Below are 26,344 nucleotides of genomic sequence, written 5' to 3'. Positions count from 1 at the left end.
CACTGGTGCTAATGGTGATGTTCTCTGTATTGTGGTACCACCTGCACGTCGGTCCATCCCAGGGAGACAGATCCCTCATCTGTGGTTCTCCTTCAGGTTCCTTCACCCTGGTTGAGGGTCTAAGAGGCAGAGGTGGTCACATCTGTGCAGGTTGTAAAGCCCTCATTAAAATGGAGGACCGTGACCCTGGACACCTCTGTCCTAGAACAGAGATCCAGAGATGTGTTCAGATGGGAGAAGGTTCCAGAAGGTCCACCACGACTACAACCCTCCGCCAGAAAAAGGCACCCGAAAGCACCACATGAGATCCTCTGGTCTGATGGAACCGAGATTAATCTTTTTGGTTTCTTCATGTTTGGTAGGAAACCACCTGACCAGTACCACCCCTACCAGAACCCTGACCAGAACCCTATCACACATCTGTGGGGAGTCCTGGAGAGGGTTGTTCACCAACAGTCCCTCTGCACCCCGACAGAGCTCGACGGGATCTACAGAGAGATCTATAGTGATTACCATGGATCCAGATGACCATGGATCCAGATGACCATGGATCCAGATGGCCATGGATCCAGATGGCAGATGTTGTAACCAGAGCAGATAAAGAGAGAGCGGTCTCCTCCACCTCCCTCCATCAGAGAAGCTGATGACCGGCCCAGGGGTCAGGGCTCCTGAGGCTCCATCATTGTGGGGGTGGAGGCAGATCCTTGATTATGGAGGATCTCCTGTGGAATCCTGACACGTTTCACATGGCGACCACATGCTGGCCCTGCATCTGAACACGCCTGGCGCTGTGTGATGTCACGGCAGCATATACGCAACAGATGTTAGCCTCACGCCATGAAGATGTGAGGAACCACAGGGTGCACGCCGTGGACGGATGTGTCGATCCGTGCTGGTGGGATCAAAGTTCCCCTGTGCTGGTAATAACATACCTGCGTAACACAATTGTAACACGAGCCTCGCCTTATCCGACCAATCAGGTGGAGGCAAGCGTGTGTTCTCGTAAAGTCCAGTCTGAGGCGGTTTTTGGTAAGTTCGGGGTCGGGTCGGTGACTCCGGGTCTCTGGTCAACGGTCAGACCCAGAACTTCAAACCGATCCGCCTCTAAAATGGAAGATAAACACAAGAACGGCTGGTTGTGCGGTGACGTCACCGCCGCCCGCCTGCCCTCTTCTGTGTGCGCGAGCTCGACGGTCCGAAGCATAAAGCGGCGCGCGCCTCAACGTAAATGTGTAAGAGCAGCGGACGCACGCGCGCGGTACCACAAGGACTCGGGTGGGATTTTTGGGCCAGGGTGGTTCCGTCAAGTTCTCCAGCGGTGAGCATGGATGCGGGGCTGCGTGTGTAGGACCCGGGACATGGGCTCCGCGCTGCTGCTGGTCCAGCTGCTGGTCCTGCTGCCGGCGGCTCACGGTAAGTAGATTTTCCAGAGGAACGACCCTCGGAACCACCAGAACCAGAAACTCTGGGGGGGGCTCGCGTCTGCCCCTGGACCGCGTAGCTCTTCATCCACCTCGGATTGAACTTTTCTTTTAATTTTTAAACCTCACTGTTGAAGTTGCCCGGCTGCTGGCAACGGTTGCTGTTAGTTTAGTTGCGTGAGTTAGTTGCGGGCTGGTTTTGGGGCAGGACGAGCAACTTTGAGGAGACTCCTCGAAGATCTCAGGCCTCCACACTTCAGGCGCTCCTGCTCGGTGTCGGGTGTCAACTTTAAACTTGTCGCTTCCGAACATCCTCTCGGACGGAACATTCGGAATGGACTCAACGGTTCTTTGGTTCGGCCGCTCCGCAACAAAGCAGCCAGCAACAGTCCGCAAGGGAAAGACTGGTTTGTGGTAAACTTCCCTCGGCTCGTGGGTGTCCGGGGGGGCGGAGCCTAAATCCTGTTGTTGTTGAGTTAAATATGATCTAATTAAATATTAACTCCAATCAACCCTGAACCTTCATTTATGGGTCATTCCGGTTTAGATGGATGTTAACCAGCGTGTCCCAGTAAAACCAGTCTGTTAACAAAATAGAACGGCTTCATTTACAGTGGATGTAACCTGGAACGAAAGGTGGAATTAACATTTAACACCAGTCTGTTTACCTCTCTGTCCCAGTGTAACCAGTCTGTTAACCTCTCTGTCCCAGTGTAACCAGTCTGTTTACCTCTCTGTCCCAGTGTAACCAGTCTGTTAACCTCTCTGTCCCAGTACAACCAGTCTGTTAACCTCTCTGTCCCAGTGTAACCAGTCTGTTTACCTCTCTGTCCCAGTGTAACCAGTCTGTTAACCTCTCTGTCCCAGTGTAACCAGTCTGTTTACCTCTCTGTCCCAGTATAACCAGTCTGTTAACCTCTCTGTCCCAGTATAACCCTCCTGTTTACCTCTCTGTCCCAGTGTAACCAGTCTGTTAACCTCTCTGTCCCAGTGTAACCAGTCTGTTAACCTCTCTGTCCCAGTGTAACCAGTCTGTTTACCTCTCTGTCCCAGTATGACCAGTCTGTCAACCTCTCTGTCCCAGTGTAACCAGTCTGTTAACCTCTCTGTCCCAGTACAACCAGTCTGTTAACCTCTCTGTCCCAGTGTAACCAGTCTGTTTACCTCTCTGTCCCAGTATGACCAGTCTGTTAACCTCTCTGTCCCAGTGTAACCAGTATGCTTACCTCTCTGCCCCAGTATGACCAGTCTGTTAACCTCTCTGTCCCAGTATAACCAGTCTGTTTACCTCTCTGTCCCAGTATAACCAGTCTGTTAACCTCTCTGTCCCAGTGTAACCAGTCTGTTAACCTCTCTGTCCCAGTGTAACCAGTCTGTTTACCTCTCTGTCCCAGTATAACCAGTCGCTTAACCTCTCTGTCCCAGTGTAACCAGTCTGATGAATGTGGAATTATGGGATAAACCTTGCTTATTAAGTTTATTGACTCAATCAACTCGGATCTGAGAAGGTTCCTCGGTAGAACTTTCACAGGAACACCCGGAGCAATTGTTGCTCCCTCCGAGGTGGATTTGTGGGAAGGGACCTGGACCGGCTACACACCTGGCTTGGAGTGGGCGGGGCAGTACCTGGAGGGTGGAGCTGTCCGGTCCACCCTCCTGGAGTGGGCGGAGCAGTACCTAGGGGGTGGAGCTGTCCGGTCCACCCTCCTGGAGTGGGCGGGGCAGTACCTGGAGGCTGGAGCTGTCCGGTCCACCCTCCTGGAGTGGGCGGGGCAGTACCTGGGGGGTGGAGCTGTCCGGTCCACCCTCCTGGAGTGGGCGGAGCAGTACCTAGGGGGTGGAGCTGTCCGGTCCACCCTCCTGGAGTGGGCGGGGCAGTACCTGGAGGGTGGAGCTGTCCGGTCCACCCTCCTGGAGTGGGCGGGGCAGTACCTGGGGGGTGGAGCTGTCCGGTCCACCCTCCTGGAGTGGGCGGGGCAGTACCTGGGGGGTGGAGCTGTCCGGTCCACGTAACCCTTAAATCCTTCTTTCCTTGCAGCCTTGCCTCTCCTTCTCTTTGCCAACCGGCGCGACGTCCGGCTGGTGGATGCAGAAGGCGCTCGCGGCGAGTCGGCCGTGGTGGTCAGCGACCTAGTTGACGCGGCAGCCGTCGACTTCCTGTACACAGAAGGAATAATATTTTGGACAGACGTGAGTGAGGAGGCCATCAAGCAGACCTACTGGAACCTGTCGTCCAACTGTAGGTGCTGACATCCGGAGCGTGGCCTTCATCTGGGATCCGCCCTCACACTCTCCCTCTGCCTTTCCCAGCTCTGACAGACGCTCTGGGAACGGGCCAGACTGTGGTGGTATCGGGCCTGGCCAGTGCCGATGGACTGGCCTGTGACTGGTTGGGTAAAAAGCTTTACTGGACAGACTCCGAAACCAATCGGATCGAAGTGTCCAACCTGGACGGCACATCCAGGAAAGTCCTCTTCTGGATGGATTTGGACCAGCCGCGTGCTCTTGCTCTCAACCCGGCTCAGCGGTAACTCACACACACGCCACACACACGCATAACAGGTGCGTGGAGGAGGTTACCTGCCCCTCCCCGTAGGTACCCCTGCGTCACATGACCACCACCAACCGAGAGTCTGATAGATGCTTCAGGCATCGTTCCTATGGGAACGCGTACGCGAGGTGGAAAGAAACGACCGGCAGATCCCAGCGTCGCTACTAAGCTAGCGCCAGGGCCGTTCCCTAGCTTCCCAACAACAGGGAACGTTCTCCAGAACAACTTTTGAAGGGAACACCAAACTTACAGAGAGAGAACATCGACACCTCATGATGGAACACTCTGAACGTGGTATCGGTACCAGTCCCCAGATCCTGGTTGTTAGAAGCTGCAGGGACCAGACAGTATTAGTTGTGGATCGTCACGGTTGCCGTGGCTCCTCTTCTGTGATGGTTGAATCTTGTAGATAGATGCTAGCTGTCAGCAGAACCAGAACCATGTCTTCAGGTGAGTCCATACCTTCCCTCCAGGTACATGTACTGGACCGACTGGGGGGAGAAGCCCAGGATAGAGAGCGCCGGTATGGATGGCAGCAACAGGTACGGTGGGCGGCGGCGGCGGCGGCTAAAGGTGAGCGCAGCAGCAGATGGTTTACATGCACGGGTCTGTGTCTCACAGGAAGGTTCTGGTGAACCAGAACATCTACTGGCCCAACGGGCTGACGATTGACCTGCTGGAGCACAAGCTTTACTGGGCGGACGCCAAACTCAGCTTCATCCACAGAGCCAACCTGGACGGCTCAGCACGGTACGCAGCTCCGGTCCCATCTCGCTTCAGTGTAACGAGGAATGATGCCTAGGCCTGCTGCCACGGCAACCGCGCACTTCTGGTCTCCTGATCGCGTGTGTGGTTTGGCCCAACGTGCACCGGTTCTCTGGGTGGAGCACGGCTCACAGGAGGCTCTTAGAAGGAACCCGAGACTTGCAGGAAGATGTTTTCTGAGGCTGTTGGCGTGAGACTGTGGGTGTCCCTGCAGGGAGGCGGTGGTGGAGGGCATCCTGACCCACCCCTTTGCTCTAACGCTGTCTGGGGAGACCTTGTACTGGACCGACTGGCAGACCCGCTCCATCCACGCCTGTAACAAGCAGAAAGGAGACAACATCCGTGAGATTCTCAGTGGAATCTTCTCCCCCATGGACATCCAGGTCCTGGATCCTTCCCGACAGCCCTACCGTACGTGAGCCCAGCGGCCGGTTCAGCCCACGCCTGGAGGAACGAAGGCTAATCATGTCTCCTCTTTTATTGGTGCACCTGCAGTTCAAACCCCCTGCGGAGATAACAACGGCAACTGCAGCCATCTGTGTCTGCTCTCTCCGGTCGAGCCCTTCTACAGCTGCGCCTGCCCCACGGGAGTCCAGTTAAAACCAGACGGGAAGACCTGCAAGCCAGGTACGGCGCACTAGCATCCACATCCACACGACCACAGCTACACCTCCGCACGGTACCTGTAATGTTTGACTGGTGGGTTAAAATGGGTTTCAGTTGCTAGCGTTAGCTCCCACGGGGAGATTTACGATGTCCTCTAGCCCCACAGGAAAATCCAAGTGCAGCAGAATTGGCTCGCAGCGATCCGTTAGCTCGCCCGCAGGGCTGCCAGAGCTGCCCCCTGGTGGCGAGTTTACACGTAACGGCCCAGCGTGTTTGACCAAAGTCAGAGAAGTTGATGGAACGTGTGTCGCTGTTGCCAACCGCCCCTTGAAAAACGGCATCGTCCCGTATTTAGAAACAAAAGTCCGCTGCGCTAACGTGGCTAACTCCAAATGTTCAGTGAGAACATTCATATCTGCATTAGCCCCGCCCCACCCCCCTCTATGTTGTCAGTGATTGGCTGGAACACGGTCTGTTGTGTTTTGGTGGACAGCCTGTCCCCCTGGTGTTTTTGTGACATTTACGGCCCGTTTTGTCTCCACAGACCGGACTTATTCACAGTTCTTTCAGTGGGCAGGAAGCTAGCGGAGCTGAGGGGGGGATGCTAACAACATCATAGTGCATCTTTAAGTTAAGCAGGATAGAGGTCTATTAAAGTGACGGTCCATTTTTAGAAAGATTCTGGTAATTTTGTTATTTTGCTCTTAAACCTAAATAGCTGAATGCATTTTTTTTATGTCTTTTCATGTCAAAGTCAGTACAAGCAAACAAAAAAGGCAAATAATTCACCGTGCTGGTGGGGGCGAAGACAAGTGGGTCCCCTATTTATTTTGCAGTGAGTCTTTGTGCTCCTCAATTCTGGACGGTGCAGCGTCTGTTTAGACCAACACTGACTGGAGGTCAGTGCTGCCGAATAGATTATGTTAATGAGGGTCCTCACAAAGATACAAATATCTGTCTGTGTCTTCTGATTTGCTTTGCTTGGCTGGATAAATTGAAGGCTTTTGTTCCTGCGCTGGCAACTGTGTGTGTGTGTGTGTGGGTGGGTGTGTGTGTGTGTGTGTGTGTGTGTGTGTGTGTGTGTGTGTGTGTGGGTGTGTGTGTGTGTCAGAATGAAGTCATGTGATGAGACTGACTGACGGTGAAGGTCTTTTATGGTCTCTCCTTCACTCTTTTATCTTGTCCACAATAACTTCAGCGCTCACCCTGATGGACTCCAGCTTTATTTATAAAGGCTCCAGATGTTCCTGAGAGACGTTCCCTGTCTTCATCATGACCGTAGAACTGAGAACACTGAACCTTGTTATCATTAAAGTAGCTGTAACAGGCCTGTTCTGGACAGATGGTGGAGAGACATACATGTAGGTGGACATCATCAGGAGACCTGAGGACTTCCTGTCTCCTACGGTGACTCCGTTTGGACACCTTTAGTCACGGAGGCTGTGGACAGTCCTCATGTGTCAGTTGGACACATCTGGACTGGACACATTATGGTGGTTTTGAGGTCTCTGGCGTGCAGCTGTCTCCATCCCCACCTTCAGCCCACAGATGTGTTGGACGCAGATCTGGATCCAAAGCTTTGATCTCGTTTTAGTGAAAATGTTCCTGAGTCAATTTGGTGTTCTGCACGTTTAATAGAGATTCATCCGAGGTGTCTGGACCGAAGGTCAGGGACAGTGCGTGTGGACCTCGGGTCATCTGAGGAGGTTCCTGAGAGGTTCTGCTGCGTGAGCAACGGAGCTCCGTCAGGATGTGAAGACACTTGACGGATGAGGGGAACCACCAGATTACAACACCTAATCTGGGCCTGACTCGGCAGATGCTCGTGGGGCACGTTCAGGAGCTGACCTCGGTTCCTCTTGTAGGGAGCGTTGGAACGCACGGGCCCGTCCAGCACTTCTCTTTTCTATAATTCCCGTACACGACGGAACGTTTTGCAACTGCGGAGAATTCTCCAGAAACGGAACCAAAAGCAGCTGCGTCAGCTCACGTCAGCGCTGCGGTGGCCGCCGGGTCGCCGCGGGGTCGCCGCGAGGTCGGGCCGGCCTCGGTTCTGGTCCTGTTGTGTCCCGTCTGGAACGTCAGCGAGTCTGAGTCGTTCCCGAAATGTTTACGTTAATCAGCATGTGGCGGTTGGGTTTCAGGAGCAGAGCACGTTCTTCTGCTGGCCCGCCGGACTGACCTGAGGAAGATCTCACTTGACCTCCCTGACTTCAGCGACATCGTGCTGATGGTGAACACACACACACACACACACACACACACACACACACACACACACACACACACACACACACATCACTACAGTTGTTATCCAAATGTCAGTCTCCAGTGGAGTGTGTGAGCAGCTTTACGCATGTTTATGCATGTATGTGCGCACCAGACGTGTGTGTGTGTGTGTGTGTGTGTGCTGGGGTAGTCACAGGTGGGCGTGGTTTGGCATGTGGTAATCCCGCTGACCCGGTTGATGGTGCCACTGTGCCTGACAGGTGGATGACATCCGCCACGCCATCGCCATCGACTACGACCCGGTGGAGGGTTTCGTCTACTGGACGGACGATGAGATCAAAGCCATCCGCCGAGCCCACATCGACGGAAACACGTCGGCGATGCTCGTCGCCACCGAGCTCAAACACCCCGATGGCATCGCCGTGGACTGGGTGGCCAGGAACCTGTACTGGACCGACACCGGGACCGACCGCATCGAGGTCACCAGGCTGAACGGAACCTCGCGAAAGATTCTGATTTCCGAGAACATCGACGAGCCCAGAGCCATCGTGCTGGACCCTGTGAACGGGTAGGTGTCGGCGCGCGGAGGCACTTCCTGTCTGACGGCGGTCAGAACATTTAACCGCCACCTCCTGGTCTCTGTGGTCCAGTTACATGTACTGGACCGACTGGGGACAGCAGCCAAAGATCGAGCGGGCGAACCTGGATGGAACGGATCGGGTCGTCCTGGTCGACAGCTATCTGGGCTGGCCCAATGGACTGGCGCTGGACTATTCAACTGGGAAACTGTACTGGGGGGACGCTAAAACTGACAAGATAGAGGTACGTGGGCCCAGTGGGCCCAGATCAGAACCGTGTTATCTGTGATTTACAGCTTGTTGATATTTATATGGCGCATTTCACTATATGTTGCCCCTAAATCTGCCATTCCTGGACAAGATTCAGGTCTAGTCAACTATGACGGGACCAGACCCATATGGGGGGGGGGGGGGGCTGTAAATACGGGTCCCTGAACTGTGGGTGGGGTCAGAGGTCAGCGTGCAGCCATGGAGTCAGCAGGAGGGAGAGAGAAGCACAAAACTACAGGAACTGAATAAAGTGTTTAAAAGCTATAAACCAAACTTTAACTGAGCTTTACTGGGTGACGATGCAGCCAATCAGCTGACAGAAACCAGTCAGGTGATCACGTGTCTGTGCCCCAGCACCTGAGGCTCTCCTTCTAACTATTAGCATTAGCGATTAGCATAACGACTGTACCTACAGACTCACTGAGGAAGGTGTTCATCATCCTCCTCCTGCACCTGGGCAGGAAGTTGGTTCCACAGCCCCCCGTTCTACTGGTAAAGGTTCTGGAACCACAATAAACCAGTGTCGAGCGGTCCACTGGGACGATCTGCTGCTATCAGCTCCTCCAGGAGGGAACTGGAGCAGTTTCATGGGTAGCACATGAGTCATGTGACCTCTCTGGCCAATTCCTGTCAGAACTCCAGATCCAATCTCTTGGAGGGTTCTGAAAGAATCATTTGGGCGTCTTGATGACTGTGCGGGCAGCAGACGTCAGGTTTGGCGTCGGAACCGGTTCATCAAAGCAACAGGAGCCAAGAAGCTCCGTCAGCTCAAAATCTCGCCGCTGTTGCGTTTTCACGAGTGAATCCAGGAGAAGTCGTGTTTTCTGCTCGGCCGCTGTTTGGTTCCTCCACCTCCCGCCCTCCCGCCCCCAGGTTCTGGTCTAATTGGTGTTTCTTCTGCTGGCCCGGTCCTCAGACACCAATAGTTTGCAGGTTTAGACTGTTGCTTTTGGGCCAAAGGGGCTGGAGACCAGCCTGGAGTTTGACTGTTCTGTTTCAAGGATAAATAAAGCAGAGTGTCGTCAGCATAGCTGTGAGCACATGTTCCACATTAACATCAGGACAAAGTAAAGCGGACCGGGCCAAGTCCAGAACCTTGTGGAACTCTATGACTGACCTGTTACGGGAGGAGGAGACGTCATCTATCCGTGTCCGTCTGAACCAGTCTGGCGCTCTCCCTTCAATCACATGTTCCAGCAGCACTGAGGTCCAGCAGAACCAGCATAGGAACCGGTCCATGACCCGAAGCTCTAAGAAGATCATTAGTAACTTTAATAAGTGCTGTTTCTGTGCTGCGATGAGCTCTAAAGCCTGGCTGAAGCATCTCGGACAGGCTGTTCCTCACCACCTCCTGAAGAACCTTAATTAGGTGTGTTGGGTGGCGTCCGGGAGACGTGGTGGACTCAGATGTGCTGAAGAGCGCTGGCCGTCTGGTCTGGTCTGGTCTGGTCTGGTCTGGTCTGGTGGGGCGACCAGACGCGGCCGTTCCCCAGAAGCTACTCGTTGGGTTTGATGAGGTTGGGCGAAGCGAACAGATGCAACCAAAGGGTTCAATGGCAACTTTAATGTTCTGCCACGTAAGCTCCTTTTGGATGGAAACATCAAAGCCAGCTCTGTTTTCCACAGCTCCTCCCGTGGAATGATGGAACTGACAGATTCCTCATTGGCTCCACTGGGACTTTTGTTCCGTTTGTCTTTGTGTCCTTTTGTCCTCGCGTAAAGAAAGAGTGAAAAATCACCGCCTCTATACGTCATTCTCCCTGAAAAAGTCAGTGAAAGGACAGAGGAGGCGAGGGCAGAGGATCCTTTCACCATGACGACCATGTCTAATCACGTCACGCTGATAAATGAAGAGGTTTTGGTGGAGGGTTGGGAGCCTCTGTTGGACCTCAGGGTTCCACCTCAGTGAGCGGCCTTCCAGTTGTGCTACGCTAGAGAAGATGAAAGGAGGAGACTTGGGCCACATGACTCTTTGGTCTTCATGTAAATCTGGATTTTCTGTTCCGGAGGCCGAGAGTTTGCCGGTCGGGAGCCGCAAAGCTAACCGGCGGCTTCTCCCCCCTGTTGATGGTTCTGAGCTCAGGTGATCGACGTGGACGGCACCAACAGACAGACGCTGCTGGACGACAACCTGCCGCACCTGTTCGGCTTCACCCTGCTGGGCGACTTCATCTACTGGACCGACTGGCAGATGCGCAGCATCGAGAGGGTCCACAAAGTCACCGCCGCCCGGGAAACCATCATCGACCAGCTGCCAGACCTGATGGGTCTGAAGGCCACCAACGTCACAGAGACCCACGGTGAGGAGGAGGGCGGCTGTTTCCATGGTGACGCGTCCCCCCACACACCTGTAACCGGTCCCCCCCCCCCGCAGGTACGAACGACTGCGCCCTCAACAACGGCGGCTGCAGCCACTTGTGCTTCTGGTGTCAGCGGGCGGTCCGGTGTGCCTGTCCGATGGGAATGGAGCTGCTGTCGGACCTGCACACCTGCGTGGTTCCCGAGGCCTTCCTGCTCTTCACCAACAGGTACGGCCGAGTCACCTGACCCGAGTCAGGTGACAGACGCCAACAGAACCACAACGTCTGAGAGGTTGTGAGTGGGGCTGCGTCTCCTGAGCGGTACCAGCGCTCGCTGTGGCTGCCACACTCCCTCCTGGATCCGATCCCAGTGGGATTCTGGACCCAGTTCACCCGGTGGCGGTGTTACGTCTGACAGTCGTCCTCTGTTGGTTCCTCAGGGACAGCATCAGGAGCATCTCTTTAGGTACCCATGGCAACGATGTGGCTATCCCTCTGACGGGAGTCAAAGAAGTCTCCGCTCTGGACTTCGACGTGTCAGAAAGGAGAATTTACTGGACCGACATACAAGCGAAGGTAAAGCGGACCGAGCTTCGGGTCTTGTTGGGGTCAGGTGTGTGCGTCACCTGTCTGATGTCTTTGCTCCTCCAGACCATCACCAGAGCGTACATGAACGGAAGCTCCGTCGAACATGTCATCGAATACGGGCTGGACTATCCGGAAGGCATGGCCGTGGACTGGATGGGTCGGAACATCTACTGGGCTGATACCGGCACGAACCGCATTGAGGTGGCCCGCCTGGACGGCCGGTACAGACAGGTTCTGGTCTGCAAGGACCTGGACAACCTACGCTCACTGGACAATCCCCGTTCCCTGGCGCTGGATCCAGCCAGCGGGTGAGAACTGAAACTAATGTAACCACGTGTGACATCCAGGGTGCAGGTTGACGTTCTTCAGAACCGTTTGGCTTCTTTCGTCTCCCCAGTTACATGTACTGGACAGAGTGGGGCGGGCGGCCCCGCATCGCCCGGGCGTACATGGACGGGAAGACCACCACCACCCTGGTGGACGAAGTGGGCCGGGCCAATGGTCTGACCATCGACTACGTGGCTCATCGTCTCTACTGGACAGACCTGGACACCAGCATGATTGAGAGCACCAACATGCAAGGTTTGGACCGCGGCCCGGGCGGCGCCTGTGAGGGACCCGGATGAGGACGTGTGTTGTCATTTATGCTGCAGGTCTTCAGCGGCAGACCATCGTGGAAGAGCTGTCCCACCCCTTCGGTCTGACTCAGTACCAGGACTTTATTTACTGGACGGACTTTAACCTGCGCAGCATCGAGCGAGCGGACAAGCGCACGGGGCTCAACCGCACCGTGGTGCTGCAGGTGCGCCACAAGTGGTGACAGAGGTGCGTCGGTCTCGGCCAAGAAGCAGGCAGTGAAACATTCCCGTGTCCCCGCGCAGGGCCAGCTGGAGCTCATGTTGGACATCCTGGTCTTCCACTCGTCCCGTCAGGAGGGCGGGAACACGTGCTCGCTCAACAACGGCAACTGCGCTCACCTGTGTCTGGCGACCCCTGCTGGAGCCCAGTGCTGCTGCGCCTCCCACTACACGCTGAACTCTGACGGGCAGAACTGCAGCGGTGAGTACAGGCGTGGGCGTGCTAGCATGCTAACCCCGCCGCCACAGGGGCGGTGATGTCACATTACCGTTGGCATTGTCGTGTTTATTGAGTTCATTGTTATCCACCTGTATCTCCTCCCGTCCACAGCTCCCACCAGCTTCCTCCTCTTTAGTCAGAAGTCCGGCATCAGCAGGATGGTCCCGGGAGACCCGAGTCCTGACATCATCCTTCCCATCCACGTTCTACGGAACGTCCGTGCGGTCAGCTACGACCCGGTGGATCAGCTGGTTTACTGGCTCGACGGGCGGCAGAACATCCGCAGGGCGAGCGATGACGGAACCACGGTGAGGGGCTTTCATTTGCTTTGATGTGATGAGGACACGTGTGTGTGTGTGTGTGTGTGTGGGAGGGGGAGGGGGAGGGGGGAGACTAAAGCTCTGCTCTCTGGACACGGGAGCATCATGGAGGAGGGTTCTGCTGAGGTTCTGCTGAGGTTCTAAAGACTCCAGCTGTAGGGAGCTGCTCCTCTTCCTCTGTCAGGAATGCAGACAAAATCATTAAAACCCGACAAAGGACTCAGCACCGGCAGAAACCACCCACCGGACCAGCTTACTGGCCTCCGGGGACGTTGCTGCAGCGGTCCAGATGGCGTCTGCAGGAACACCTCCCTCTGCACGGAGAGAAAACCTCCAAATAAACAGCGACAAGAGTTCCTGAGTCCCAAAGGAGCTGAAACAAACACTTAACAAGGAAAAAAAGCTTTTTCCACTGGCTCCAGAGAAGAAAAGAAGGGGGGAGGACGGAGGTCAAGCGGGCCATAAAGGAGGCCACGTAAAGGAGGAACAAAAGCTCCGGGGGCTCTGGCAGCAGCTCGCCCCACCCAGGACCGTCCTCCCACCCAGGACCGTCCTGCTGACCCAGGACCGTCCTCCCACCCAGGACCGTCCTGCTGACCCAGGACCGTCCTCCCACCCAGGACCGTCCTCCCACCCAGGACCGTCCTCCCACCCAGGACCGTCCTGCTGACCCAGGACCGTCCTCCCACCCAGGACCGTCCTCCCACCCAGGACCGTCCTGCTGACCCAACCCCAGCAGGTCAGAGGTTGTGAGCGTCCTGAAAAAGACGTAACAGCCACGGGACAGTGTCTGGGGGGGGGGGTCAGCTGTTCCAGACCTCCCAGTACTGCACCACAGTGACGGGGAAACATGGACCCACTCCAGTTTCCACACACAGCCATCAGGGGTGACCCACAGGTCCATGTTGGGGGACCACCAGCTCACAGAGAGGAGGGCTGGTTCGCCACTCGGTGTTGGGCGTGTCTCCACCGGCTCCCCACAGGGCGGCTTCATCTCCTCCTCCAGCTGTTCCTACATTACCCATGATCCTTTGTGCCGAGTGCCTCCATTTCCTGTATGGCTGCGTGATGGCGCCCGTGTGGGCGTGGCCACGCCAACTCCTAACGTCTCTCGCTCTCTCGGTGTCCAGTCGTCCGTGACCGTGAACGCCAACAGCCAGTCGGCGGACGGCCAGATTCACGACCTGAGCCTGGATCCCTACAGCCGCCACATTTACTGGACCTGCGAGACCACCAACACCATCAACATCCAGAAGATGAGCGGACAACACGTGGGCGTGGTCTTGAAGGACGACGCCAACAAGCCGAGGGCCATCGTGGTCAGTGCGGAGAAAGGGTGAGTTGATGTTGATGACGGCCTTCACTGGGCCCCAGGGGAACCACGTGTGGTCCTGCTGGTCCTCACGTTTGGGACGGGTCTCCCCTGCAGGTACATGTACTTCACCACCATACAGGAGCGCTCGGCCAAGATCGAAGCGGCCAGTTTGGACGGAACCGAGAGGGAGTGTCTGTTTGCCACCGGGCTGTTCCGACCCGTGGCTCTGGCGCTGGACACCGCAGCAGGGAAGCTCTTCTGGGTCGATTCTGATCTGAAGCGCATCGAGAGCAGCGACCTGACGGGTGAGAAACGACCTGTTGACCTTAACCCCAGGATTCCGATCACTTGTTGGTCACCTGTTGGCCCCTCCCCCCCTTCCCCAGGAGCCAATCGCATCGTCCTCCAGGACTCCAGCATCCTGCAGCCGGCGGGCCTGACGGTTCTGGGCGACCACCTGTACTGGATCGATCGGCAGCAGCAGATAATCGAACGGGTGGACAAGCTGACCGGAGACGGACGGACCCGCATTCAGGGGCGGTTGGCGTCCCTGACGTCCATCCACGCCGCGGAGTCGGTGGCTCGGCAGCACCTGGGTACAGGAGACGCACCCGTCCTCTGGACGCACCTGTCAGTCGCTCCGACGGTCCCGTTTACGCCCCTCGTGTCTCTTCCAGAAAATCACCCTTGTTTCCGTGACAACGGAGGCTGTTCTCACATCTGCATCGCGAAACTTGACGGCACTCCTCGCTGCTCCTGTCCCGTCCACCTGGTCCTACTGCAGGACCTGCTGCAGTGCGGAGGTGAGTGTGTGTGTGTGTGTGTGTGTGTGTGTGTGTGTGTGTGTGTGTGTGTGTGTGTGTGTGAGGCACCACTGTCCACCTCCTCACGGCTCCTCCCCCCGTCCCTCAGAACCGCCCACCTGCTCCACCGAGCAGTTCACGTGCACCACGGGCGAGATCGACTGCATTCCTCTGGCGTGGCGCTGCGACGGATTCACCGAATGCGCCGACAGCAGCGACGAGGAAAACTGCCCCGTGTGCTCGCCGCTGCAGTTCAAGTGCGACAGAGGCGGCTGCATCGACGCCCACAGGCGCTGCAACGGCGAGCACGACTGTGCGGATCAGTCGGACGAGCGCGACTGTCAGAGTAGGTTTGGGCGCCATTAGCACGCCGCCAGCGCCACGGTTCCATCCTTTTGCTTTGTCACGTGCCAACAGTGTTCCCAGGAAACTGATTTTTGAGTTCCTCCAGTTCGACCAGAGCTCCCATCTGTCCGGTTCCAGCTTTACTGGCACCATTTCCCAAAGATAGCGCCTTCACACACACACACACACACACACTCACACACACACACACACACACACACACACACCACAACACACCATGATGGCGTCTGTTTGATGAATACAAACTAGACTTTTAAAGATTGAACAGATGCTTTGCTGCCCCCTTGTGGTGCGCGGCAGCACTGCACCTCTCTGCTTTTACACTGGGGGGGTCAAAGGTCATCTCAGCTCTGCGCAGGTGTGTGTGATGCGTTCCAGTGTTTCCAGGTTCCTCTCTCGGCCGTCGAGCTCGGGGGAACCTCAGGAACCTTGTGTTGCTGCCACCGAGGAACTAACGTTTGAATGTTGTTGCCCCCCCCAGCCATCTGCCCCCCCAACCAGTTCCGCTGTGGTGACAACCAGTGCATTTCCAAGAAGCAGCAGTGTGACACCTACTCGGACTGTTCTGACGGGTCGGACGAGCTGTCCTGTGGTAAACGCATCGTCCTGCGCCGGCCCCTTTCCACGCGCTCGCTTCTCCATCTTCTTCTTCTCTGGTTCTTAGACGCCGACCCGCCGGGCCACGGCGCCGGCAGCGGCCCCAACGCCATCGTCTCCGTCATTGCCATCATCCTGCTGGTCTTCGTCATCGGGGGGGCGTATTTCTTCTGCCAGCGGGTGGTGTGTCGCTGCTACAAAGGCCAGAGTGGGAGCTTCCCCCACGAGTACATCAGCGGGACGCCACACGTGCCGCTCAATTTCATCGCCCCCAGCGGCTCCCAGCGAGGAACCTTTCAAGGTGAGGTCACCGCCGCCGCCGCTGGCGGGCGCCTGAGCCCTGACGGTGACCCCTGACCTGACCTGTGCAGGTATTTCCTGTGGGAAGTCCATGATGAGCTCCATCAGCCTGATGGGCAGCAGCAGCAGCGGGGCGCCGCTCTACGACAGGAACCATGTGACCGGAGCCTCGTCCAGCAGCTCCTCTTCCACCAAAGGAGCCTTCTACCCACAGGTAGGCTCAGGGGACCAGCACAGCAGCTGGGGGTCTGGGTCTGGGTCTGGGTCTGGGTCTGGGTCTAGGTCTGGCTCTAGGTCTGGGTCTGGCTGTAGGTCTAGGTCTGGCTCTGGGTCTGGCTCTAGGTCTAGGTCTGGGTCTAGGTCAAGGTCTGGCTCTGGCTCTGGCTGTAGGTCTGGGTCTGGGTCTAGGTCTGGCTCTAGGTCTGGCTCTGGCTGTAGGTCTAGGTCTGGCTCTGGGTCTGGCTCTAGGTCTGGGTGGAGCAGAGCCGACCTACAGGACACAATGTCAGATTGAAATAGGTCAGAGAATAATTGACTTAACCAGCAGAGACGGTGGTGGTTGGTAGTTAGCTCACTGGTAGGTTGGTAGTTAGCTCACTGGTAAGTTGGTAGTTAGCCCACAGGTAAGTTGGTAGTTAGCCCACAGGTAAGTTGGTAGTTAGCCCACAGGTAGGTTGGTAGTTAGCCCGCAGGTAAGTTGGTAGTTAGCCCACAGGTAGGTTGGTAGTTAGCCCACAGGTAGGCTGGTAGTTAGCCCACTGGTAGGTTGGTAGTTAGCCCACAGGTAGGTTGGTAGTTAGCCCACTGGTCCAACATGCTCATCAGTTCTTCCTGTGGGTGTTTTATTAAGTCCATGTTCTGAGTCCAGATCTGTCTAAACTGGACCTCAGACGGGCGTCCCGACCTGGTCCCCGTAGTTGCCCCCTGGCTGGGATCCAAACCTGGTTGTTTCCAACCTCCCGGTTGGGCCGCCCGACATTTTCCACTGCATGAACCTGTTTTCCAGATGCTGAACCCGCCCCCGTCTCCAGCGACCGACCGCTCCCTCTACAACACCGAGGTCTTCTACTCCTCCAACAGCCCGTCCTCCACCAGGTCCTACAGGTGACACACTCGCACCGTCGGCCCACTTCCTGTCCGCACGTGCACCCGCTAACGCCGCGCCTCCTCCCCACCAGAGCCTACCACCCGGGTCGCGGTGCGGCCCCGCCCACCACGCCCTGCAGCACCGACGTCTGTGACAGTGACTACACCCCCCACCACCCGCCCGGCGCGCTGGCCTCCTCGGGGCGCCGCTGGAGGGCTTCGGGCCACGGCAGCCTGGGCAAACACAAGTACTACGTGGACCTGAACTCAGACTCTGACCCCTACCCTCCGCCCCCCACCCCCCGCTCCCAGTACCTGTCAGCAGAGGAGAGTTGCCCCCCTTCTCCCTCCACGGAGCGCTCCTACTTCCACCTGTGCCCCCCTCCGCCGTCACCCTGCACCGACTCCTCGTGACCTCCCGCGGGCCGACGTGAAAGAGGACGCATCAGGACCCACCCACTTCCTGTCCCCCACACCTGGATCCTGGACTGGAGCTTGGACCGTGGTCCACGTCATCATTCCAGGTGGCCTCACGGTCTCCCAGGAGGACCATCAGCGGGAACCCTCTGACGCTGGGCTGAAGGCCTCACGCCCTCCTTTCATCTCGTCCTCTTTGATCCGCCGCCCCATCAAAGCTCCTGTGATACCTCATCCCGCCCCCGGCGGTCTTCCTGGGACTCGGGCCACTACCCTGAAGCTACGAGACGCAGAGCTGCTCCCAGATCAGCGCCAAGCGTGCAAATATGAATACAAATGCTGATGTGAAAAAGGGAAGCGCGCACGTGCGAACGCGTGCACGTGCGCACGTGGAGGAGTGACGAGACGCCTGTAGATGAACGAGTGAAACTGTAGAAATGTGATTGGACGGACGAGTAGAGCCAAGATCAAAGCATGACATTAATCTTTTATGTTCCTTCCTAGTCTGTCGCTCGTGTTTCCAAACGGACCTTTTTTTATAGCAAACGCTGGCGCCCGTGGCGCTGCTCGCCGGCGCCGCGTTTGTGATGAAGTGAAGCTTTTCGATGAACACGAACCTCCAGTAATCTGCTCGTATCCTCGTGTCGACCAGGTGTGTTTGCTGCTAATGTCCAGATGTACTGATGATTCCGCCGCTCACCTGTTCCGCCTGTATAACAAGAAAATGTACATTGGTTTTATAAAATACTCCTCAAATGTCAGCCCGCTTGTTTTTACCGCCAGGCGAGGTCAGAGGTCACCTCGAGGTCAACGGACGCCTCCGAAGGAGAACGAAGGACAGAAAATCGCCCGTTCCGTTTATTAAGAATCGTTTATTCCGACAATCCAACAATAAAAGAAAAACTCCAAATTTAAAAAAATACAACAGATTCCATAAAAACGAGGACTCGACGTGCACGACGAGCCGCCGGAACCAGAACAGAAGTGTGTTTACATGCAGGCAAGACAACCGAACCTCCGCTTTAGTCTGAATACAGAGGCACGTGCACGCTGTAGCCACCTCCACAGCACGTGCACGGCCAGCAGGTCTTTAGGATGGGCACATGCGCTACATTTAGCCTATATTTATTCTGACTCCACCCAGAAGTTTAGTCTGATTTCGACACTTTATTGCTGTCCAATTCTGCCCCCTAGTGTTCACACCCAGGACCTACAGGTCCGCTCGGTTGAACAGGTTCAAACGCTTCGTTCAATCACCTCTGAGTCTAAGTTAACCTGAGTGAAGCTTGTGCACGAGGACCGAAGAGGCCTCATCAATGGAACGCCAATGAGTCACCATGGCAACAGGTGAAAACAAGCCTTGAGCCTCCTAATGAGCAGGAACGGCACCGAGAGGTGAGAGATGATTGAAACAAAGGCAGCTGCTCATCCACCAACCAGACGTGTCCATCAGGGAACCAGAGGAACCAGGGGAACCAGAGGAACCAGGGGAACCACAGGAACCAGGGGAACCACAGGAACCAGGGGGACCCCAGGAACCAGGGGAACCACAGGAACCAGGGGAACCACAGGAACCAGGGGAACCACAGGAACCAGGGGAACCAGGGGAACCTGAGGAACCAGGGGAACCCCAGGAACCGGGGAACCTGAGGAACCAGGGGAACCCCAGGAACCGGGGAACCAGAGGAACCAGGGGAACCACAGGAACCAGGGAACCACAGGAACCAGGGGAACCTGAGGAACCAGGGGAACCCCAGGAACCGGGGAACCAGGGGAACCACAGGAACCAGGGGAACCACAGGAACCAGGGGAACCGCAGGAACCAGGGGGACCTGAGGAACCGGGGGAACCCCAGGAACCGGGGAACCAGAGGAACCAGGGGAACCACAGGAACCAGGGGAACCACAGGAACCAGAGGAACCAGGGGAACCCCAGGAACCAGAGGAACCACAGGAACCAGAGGAACCGGAGGACGGTAGAACATTGGGTCTGATAACTCTGGGGAACACAGTTTTTATTCAGTTGGGTCTGGCGGCTGTTTTTGACTCTTTTTTGGGTGCAGAATCCAAAACTGGTCTCAGTGTTTCTCTCTCACGTCCGGTTCTTGACTCCAGGATCCCTCTAGATCAGCGTATCACCTGTGGGATGCTGATGGTGCCGACCTGCTCCAACAAGCAGCCACGCAGCTGGAGATGATCCAGTGATCAGCGGGCAGGTCTCAGCTAATCAGGGGGATTTGGATCATCTGGGGGGGGGGGCAATTTTGGAATCAGAACGTCAATTTTAGCTTGAGCATAAAAAGTCAAAAGTGGTTCCCCGGTGCAGCTGTGCTTCAGCAGAACTTCAGGCTCGGCGTCGCTGGCTGTGTTGCCACGGTAACGGACTCGGAACTTTTGACCTGGGTCGTGCACCGGACCTTCAGCTGGAGCCTGGAAACATTTCCTGTGCAGATGGTTAAATATGTACAGCTAAAACGGGCCGACACTCACGCCGCCGTCAGTTTCCAGACGCGGTGGCGAGTTTCCGCCTCCGCCCGCTTTGTGTGCTCGTGGTCGCCGTCCGCCGCCGCCGTCCGCGTCACGCCGGGACGTGTTTCCACGTGCTGACGAAGGCGGTGGGGATCAGGGAGTACGGGACCGTGGTGATGGAGTTCCAGCTGTCCGTTATGGGGTCGTAGCAGTCCAGCGTTTTACAGCGCTGCGTCCCGAAGTACCCGCCCACCACGTACAGCTTGTTGCCCGACGCCACGGCGTGGCAGCTCATCCTCTTGGACGTCATGTCGCCCACCCGAGTCCACTGGTTGGTGTCGCAGTCGAAGCGGTACGCGGACGCCGCCGTGAACTCGGTGTCGCCGCCCATGATGAAGATCTGGCTGCCCAGGACGGCGGCGGCGGTGTATCGCCACGGCTGAGGACACTCGGCGGCGAAGTCCCAGCGGTTGCAGGCGGGGTCGTAGCTCTGCACCTACGGCGGAGGTCAGCGGGTCAGGCGGCGCTGCCGGACACACGCCGGACGAGCACGGCGAGCACCCACCTTGGACGCCTTGTCGCGGTGGATGTTGGTGCCCCCGAAGACGAAGAGCTTGAGTTTGGCGGTGACCACGGCGGCGTTGCTGACGCCGTCCCGGAGAGGCGCCATCATGAACCACTTGTTCCTGAAGGGGTCGTAGCGCTCCACCTGCAACGCAGAAACGTTGGCGGCGCCATCGGGGAGGGCGTGGCCATCGGAGAGGGCGGCGCCATCCGAGCGGGCGTGGCCATCGGAGAGGGCGCGGCCATCGGAGAGGGCGTGGCTTGTTTGAATGTGCTCACCTGTTTGAGGGAGACGGACGGAGACGCAGGAAACACCCCGGCGATGGCCGTGTGACCCCCGACCACGTACAGGCTGTTCTCCAGCTCCGCCGACCCGTGGCCGAACCTGCCGACGGCGTGGACGGGTCATGACGGCTGGACGCACGCCAGAAGCGACGCGGCGGGACTCACCTGGCGATCAGCATGGGCGCTCCTTTGGACCACTCCTCGTGGACGGCGTCGTAGACCCACACGTCCTTGGAGACGCCGTTCTCCGACCCCCGCCCTCCCGTCACGTAGACCTTGCAGCCGATGGCGCAGGCGCTGAACTCCTTCCGGGGGCTGGGCAGGTCCGCCTTACGGATGATCTCCTTGGCCTTGTGGTCCACCTGAGCAAAGATGGACCCCCCCAGGCTGGAGGCTGAGGTTCCTCCGACTGGCGCCGGCGGGAGCGTGCGCGCTTACCTGGTAGATCTTGTCACACATGAAGGTCTGCCCCCCCAGGATGAGCAGCGTGTGTCCAGCCTTCCGTGGCCGCGCGCAGGCGCTGGTCACCACGCCGTCGTTCTGGAGGATCTTCTTACACTGCACCGCCTCTTCCACGGCGGACCTGCAGAGGAGCGGCGTCAGCACCTCCGACCCCCCCCCCCCCCGCCGACCCCCCCACCAGCGTACCTGCTCCTCCTGTCGGCCATCACAAGCTCCTCACAGGCGACGACCTTCAGCAGAAATTCCGAGGGCAGCAGGGCCAATCGGGTCCCCCTCAGCAGCTCGGGCAGGTGGTGACGTCGGGCCTCCAGGTCGTACCGGAGCCACCGCATCACAGAGCCGAACACCACCTGCAGCAATCGGGGGGGGGGGCGTCAGCGCGTTCCTCCGCTGCCCCCCCTGGAGCACCTGGGACGGCAGAACTCACCTGTTCGTCTTCGATCTCCAGCTCATCGCTCACAATCAGCTCCAGCAGCTTCTCCTTGGACAGGTAGTAGAAGTCCTCCGTGTCCTTCAGCTAAGGGACAGAGAGACGCGGAGGTCAGCCAGCCGACCAGGTGGACGCACCTGAGGTCAGGTGGGGTCAGGAAGCAGGTGCGTGAAGGTACCGTCTGGTAGTGGAGCAGACACATCCTCCAGGAGAGCTCGTACAGCCGCTTGCACTGGTGAGCGTCCGACAGCAGCATCATCCCCAGGCAGTTGCACGGGTTCAGGTGGCTCTCCAGGAACTCCGCCGCCGCGTCCCGGACGTCGTGGAACTGCAGCATGTCGCCCGCCTCCAGCAGCGACTCGGCGTTCTCTTCGCTTATGACGACTCGGGAAGAATAGGCAAAGTCCAGCAGGAGCTCCAGGACCTGGAGGTGCGAGGAGCCGTCGGGTCAGAGGCGAGGGCGGCGGCGGTCAGAACGCTCGCGCCGACCGTAGACGGAGGAAACGGAGAAATGAAGGAAGACGCTACCTCGGGGTGAATGCTGTCCCGGAAGTTCACGTCGCTGTCCAGGCTTTCGCGCAGGCCTCCGCTGAACATGGCTTCGAAGTAATGGCTGCACGCCGCCAACACGGCCCTGCGGGACGCAAGCACGGGTCCAGGTCACGCCGGCACAGCGCTCGCCGCTTCCCGAGGGAAGGCGCGGGTGTTACCTGTGGCACGGGAAGGAGCGCTCTCCTGCCCACAGGGTCACGTCGGTCAGCATGCGCTGCTTCCTCATCCCGTTCAGGTGCGTCAGGACGGCGTCGGGATGGGAAGGCTTGTGGAACAGAGAGACGTTCAGGGACCCCAGGCTGGCGCGGGGATTTCCGGTTCTCGTGAAGCGTCACAGACATGGTCGGCACCTCCAGGGCGTCAGCTGACATCTGCTCCACTGGGCAACAAGGACACGGCATCCCAATCAATCAGAGACCGCCCAACGAGCCACACACACAGAACCACGAAGGCTGGGGGACATCAGCCTCCCGGGGTCCACCAGGATCAACAGAGACCTCATCTGGACCAGTCTGGTCACATGGTGACTAAAGGATGGAAACGCCCCAGATGTTTGGAAGATCCTGGGAGATCTGCCAGATAAACACCTTCTTCCTGCCGGGCATCGAGCATAGAGTGGTTCAGGTCCACGTCCAGCACCCTCAGACCAGACGGAGGCTGGAGGACTAATGTCAGAGCCACTATCAGAGGTACCACCCTGGGGGGACCAGAACCACCAAACCAGGAGATCCTGCTGGAAAAGGATCCAGGAGAGGGGATCCAGAAGGCCCCGAGATGATCCAGCACATTACAGCTGGGTGTGATGGTAGCACACACACACACACACACACACACACACACACACACACACACCCTCAACAATATTCTGGGATGTGAATCCAGTGGGGTTGTAATCATCCAGCTGGTCCTTTATGGTGTAATAAGGGTGTAATTACCAGGTGGGGCACTAAGACCGGTGGAGCGGCCATAAATAATTGATCATCTGTGTTACATAATGGACAAATGTGCGTTTAAACCCCCAGATAAAGGCTGTTGGGATCATTTTGGAATTAGCTTAACCTGGTTAGCCTGCAGCCAATCACCGGCTCAAACTTGTGGTTTAACGACCCGGAACCTGGCAGCGACCCATGAGCGATCGCATTCCTGTAGTTTAACCAGCACCGTTACGGAAGCGACTAGATCCTGTCCTTTGATCGAAAAGTAATCGATTCCTCGGTTTCATTGTAACTACTCGTTACACGGTGCAGCTAGCGCCGCTACACAACTTCAGAGTTCGCGATGGTTTAGGGGCTTTTTTCCCACCAAACGGACCAAAGGTGAGTGGCAACAGCCTGTAAAACGGCCTCTGCTGTGCACGCACATGAAATATCGGTGATTGTTGGCGCATTTGAGCAGAGTTGTGTTTCACTGATCAAACAATAGTTGGATTCCGTCTGAATGCGACACAATCGGGCCGAACACAAAGAAAAACGCCGCGTTACTTACATGAATAAGCTTCGTGGGAGAACACTTATACCATCCGCCCCATGTACAGACCACAGTTCGGCGATGACAAAAATATCATATTTGTCTGATAAATCTTTAATGTTTTGCCGTCCCTGCTGCTTTCCCAACTCCCCCTTCAAGCGTGCGGGGCTCCGCTGACCAATGAGCTTCGAGTCAGACGTGAGTGACGTCTTTCCGACCAATCGGGGCAGCGGACGTGATCTTGGCCCGGCCTCACACCCAATCAGAGAAAAGAGGCGGGCCTGTGTGGGTTCGCTGAACTTTATTGATTAGTACGTACACTAATGGAGCAACTTGTTTTAAAACCGCGTTTCTAAAAGTCCCCTCGTCCCGACTGGCACCAAACTGGCGTTGGAAAGTTTAAAAATGTTTCCACATCAACCGCCAGACCCATAAAGGACCCTATTCTGGGACCAATGCTGACGTTTAAAGGAGCGTCAGACCCCTCCCACCCAATGAATGATCCAAAGTCTGATCTGGAAGTGGTTCCTGGAGGATTATGTCAAAGGAAGAGTTTATTTCCCCCCCCACAGGGGTCACAGCAGGACGTAGCGGGTGAGCCCGCCCCCACGGAGCTCGCGCAGGCGCTGGCAGTGGCGCAGCATGTTCAAAATGCCCTGGAACCGTTTGTCCACCTTGACCTGCGCCAGCTCTCGGACGTCGTCTTCCACCACAAAATACTGCCCTGAAAGGAGAAATCAGCAGGTCACCCAGGACGTCCCGCCGGCGCCGTGGCCCAGAGACGTGGAGGCAGAGGTACCTTTGGTAGCTTTGGTCTCCTGCTCCTTGAAGCGCGCGTGCAGCTTGCGGGAGTGATTGTTGAGCCCTTTGAGCGGCTGGTGGAGGATCCTGTACTTGGCCTTCACCGCCGTGTTCATGTGCTGCACGGCGGCGTTCAGCTGGTCATACGTGACGCGTCCTTTCATGTACCTGAGTCACACAAACACACCGTCAACCCCTCCGGCCCCTCTGCTCACACTGCAGCCGCGTCCGAGTCCTTCCTTACTGAGGGATGCTCTCGAACTCCGGAACCGTCACAAACTCCATCTCTCTCACGAAGCTTCTGTCCGGCTTTTTGCCCTGATCCACCTCGGACGGTTGAAGCTCTCGTGCGTCGTTCCGATGGGCCGTGGGCTCGCCGTCACTGAGGCAACATTTGACAGACATCAGTGCAGACGAGGGACGGAGGAAGAGAACGGCAGGGTGAGCAGGATGGAACAAGGAACCGATACTTCACCTTGCTGGGGGTTGGCTCCCGGGCATGTGTGCTGGGATGTGGTCATTCATATGCTGGAGGTCCTCCAGATACTTCTGGAACGTGGCTTCTAGATCCTGAAACACACACAGACCCATTTGTACTTCTGTCTCTGTGAGGACTCTGGTGATACCTTCCCCAGCCCCCTCAACTACAGGCCCCCACATTGACCTTCAGCTGGTGTAGTTGCTCCTTCTGTTGACCAACGCAGGTCTCCAACTCTTCCAGAAGCCGGCCGAGGGCACACACCTCCTGTCCAAGTTTCTTCAGTTTATTTTGAGGCAAATCTGGACAGACATAGAAGGACACCCTGTTAAAGTAGGTTCTTTCTGGCACTGTCAGACCCTGATTTAACCTCGTTCCTCCCAGCTCTGCCAGAGCCCTGAAGAGGGTCCTGGAGGACTGACTCTAACCTGGTCCTGGAGGACCCAGAACCACGTCCCACCTGACAGGTCCAGTAAATGTTGTAAAGATGAGATCTTGTCATGAATGTGAGTGCTGACTCCCTCCAGGTCGTTCATTTTGCTGAAAGACACAATAAAATCATGGGTCACCATGTTCATCTGTCCAGATCGTTACCTCCAGTCACTCCCTGCCAACATTAATGTTAAAGGTCGGATTCCCTGAAAGGACATTTAAGCAGAGCAACCTAAGAAAATGTAAATAGGTCTACAAAACTATATAGATATATATATTTATTTACCATGATACCAGTGTTTATTCATATGGTATTTTAGACGTGCATTGGAATTCCTCTCATTATAAAACAAGTTGAGGTTTTAGATGAGAATAAATTGACTTTAAACTTGCAAATGACAGTAATTCAACATCATGTAAGTTGATGCACTTCTGTTGTTTAGACAGCTCTGGTGCTTCTAACTGCCCAAAAAACGAGATTTGTAGAAACTAATTCATCAAGAGTTGCTAAGATTTGCTATGACGATATTATGACAGGAAATATTTCGACTATTTGCGTCAGGAGAAGAACAATGAACAGGAGAAGAACAATGAACAGCCTCTATGTTAAATTAATTAACATAGAGGCGCTTCTTCTTAACTTACCAGACTTTGGTGTTTTTCTGTAGAAACTGTTAAATTTAAAGATTTAAAAAGAATATAAAAAATGCAAACAACTGAAGGATCTTCAGCCGGAGGCTGGAGCTCTTCCGGTAAATTTCGCGGCCACACAGGATTTAAATTCTGACAGCCGATTGGCTGGCGCCTATTACGTCA

General features: G+C 56.4%; 3 protein-coding genes across 4 annotated transcripts; 1 reads left to right on the top strand and 2 right to left on the bottom strand.

Moving 5' to 3' along the window:
• Window positions 1–1,274: 1,274 nt before the first annotated feature.
• On the top strand, window positions 1,275–18,350 carry lrp5 (low density lipoprotein receptor-related protein 5). Of its 2 annotated transcripts, XM_029841275.1 has the most exons (28): window positions 1,275–1,413; window positions 3,460–3,660; window positions 3,732–3,948; window positions 4,446–4,514; window positions 4,594–4,722; window positions 4,952–5,148; window positions 5,233–5,364; window positions 7,488–7,576; window positions 7,833–8,140; window positions 8,223–8,394; window positions 10,504–10,720; window positions 10,795–10,948; window positions 11,161–11,296; window positions 11,372–11,616; window positions 11,706–11,890; window positions 11,962–12,110; window positions 12,190–12,367; window positions 12,497–12,693; window positions 13,836–14,041; window positions 14,135–14,325; window positions 14,407–14,616; window positions 14,698–14,823; window positions 14,933–15,169; window positions 15,671–15,781; window positions 15,854–16,087; window positions 16,158–16,300; window positions 17,093–17,190; window positions 17,265–17,586. In XM_029841275.1, exons 1-28 carry the CDS (start codon window positions 1,329–1,331, stop codon window positions 17,584–17,586), a joined length of 4,938 nt encoding a protein of 1,645 aa, XP_029697135.1. In that variant the 5' UTR covers window positions 1,275–1,328. The 2 variants fall into 2 exon arrangements, with proteins under 2 accessions (XP_029697135.1, XP_029697134.1); XM_029841274.1 differs by having other exon boundaries at window positions 15,671–16,087; window positions 17,265–18,350.
• Window positions 18,351–19,438: 1,088 nt separating this feature from the next.
• LOC101069238 (kelch-like protein 25) lies at window positions 19,439–22,723 on the bottom strand. Its single transcript, XM_029842028.1, is given in 11 exon segments — window positions 19,439–20,553; window positions 20,623–20,766; window positions 20,901–21,006; window positions 21,072–21,268; window positions 21,345–21,489; window positions 21,555–21,718; window positions 21,796–21,885; window positions 21,977–22,222; window positions 22,327–22,432; window positions 22,509–22,657; window positions 22,659–22,723. Coding segments are annotated over 11 exon segments (1,797 nt in total). The 5' UTR covers window positions 22,722–22,723; the 3' UTR covers window positions 19,439–20,166.
• Window positions 22,724–24,101: 1,378 nt separating this feature from the next.
• On the bottom strand, window positions 24,102–26,328 carry ska1 (spindle and kinetochore associated complex subunit 1). The gene is made up of 7 exons (XM_003975992.3): window positions 26,174–26,328; window positions 25,557–25,636; window positions 25,283–25,398; window positions 25,094–25,188; window positions 24,863–25,000; window positions 24,617–24,786; window positions 24,102–24,541 (listed from the first exon to the last, which is right to left on the bottom strand). The coding sequence occupies exons 2-7, from the start codon at window positions 25,630–25,632 to the stop codon at window positions 24,393–24,395; spliced, it is 744 nt and encodes a 247-aa protein (XP_003976041.1). The 5' UTR covers window positions 25,633–25,636; window positions 26,174–26,328; the 3' UTR covers window positions 24,102–24,392.
• Between the last annotated feature and the right edge of the window lie 16 nt (window positions 26,329–26,344).

Source organism: Takifugu rubripes, chromosome 9 (genome assembly GCF_901000725.2).
Source record: "Takifugu rubripes chromosome 9, fTakRub1.2, whole genome shotgun sequence".
In the NCBI taxonomy this organism is placed as follows: Eukaryota; Metazoa; Chordata; class Actinopteri; order Tetraodontiformes; family Tetraodontidae; genus Takifugu; species Takifugu rubripes.
The sequence above is the reverse complement of the archived record's forward strand: the minus strand, read 5'-3'. Positions and strand labels throughout refer to the sequence as shown.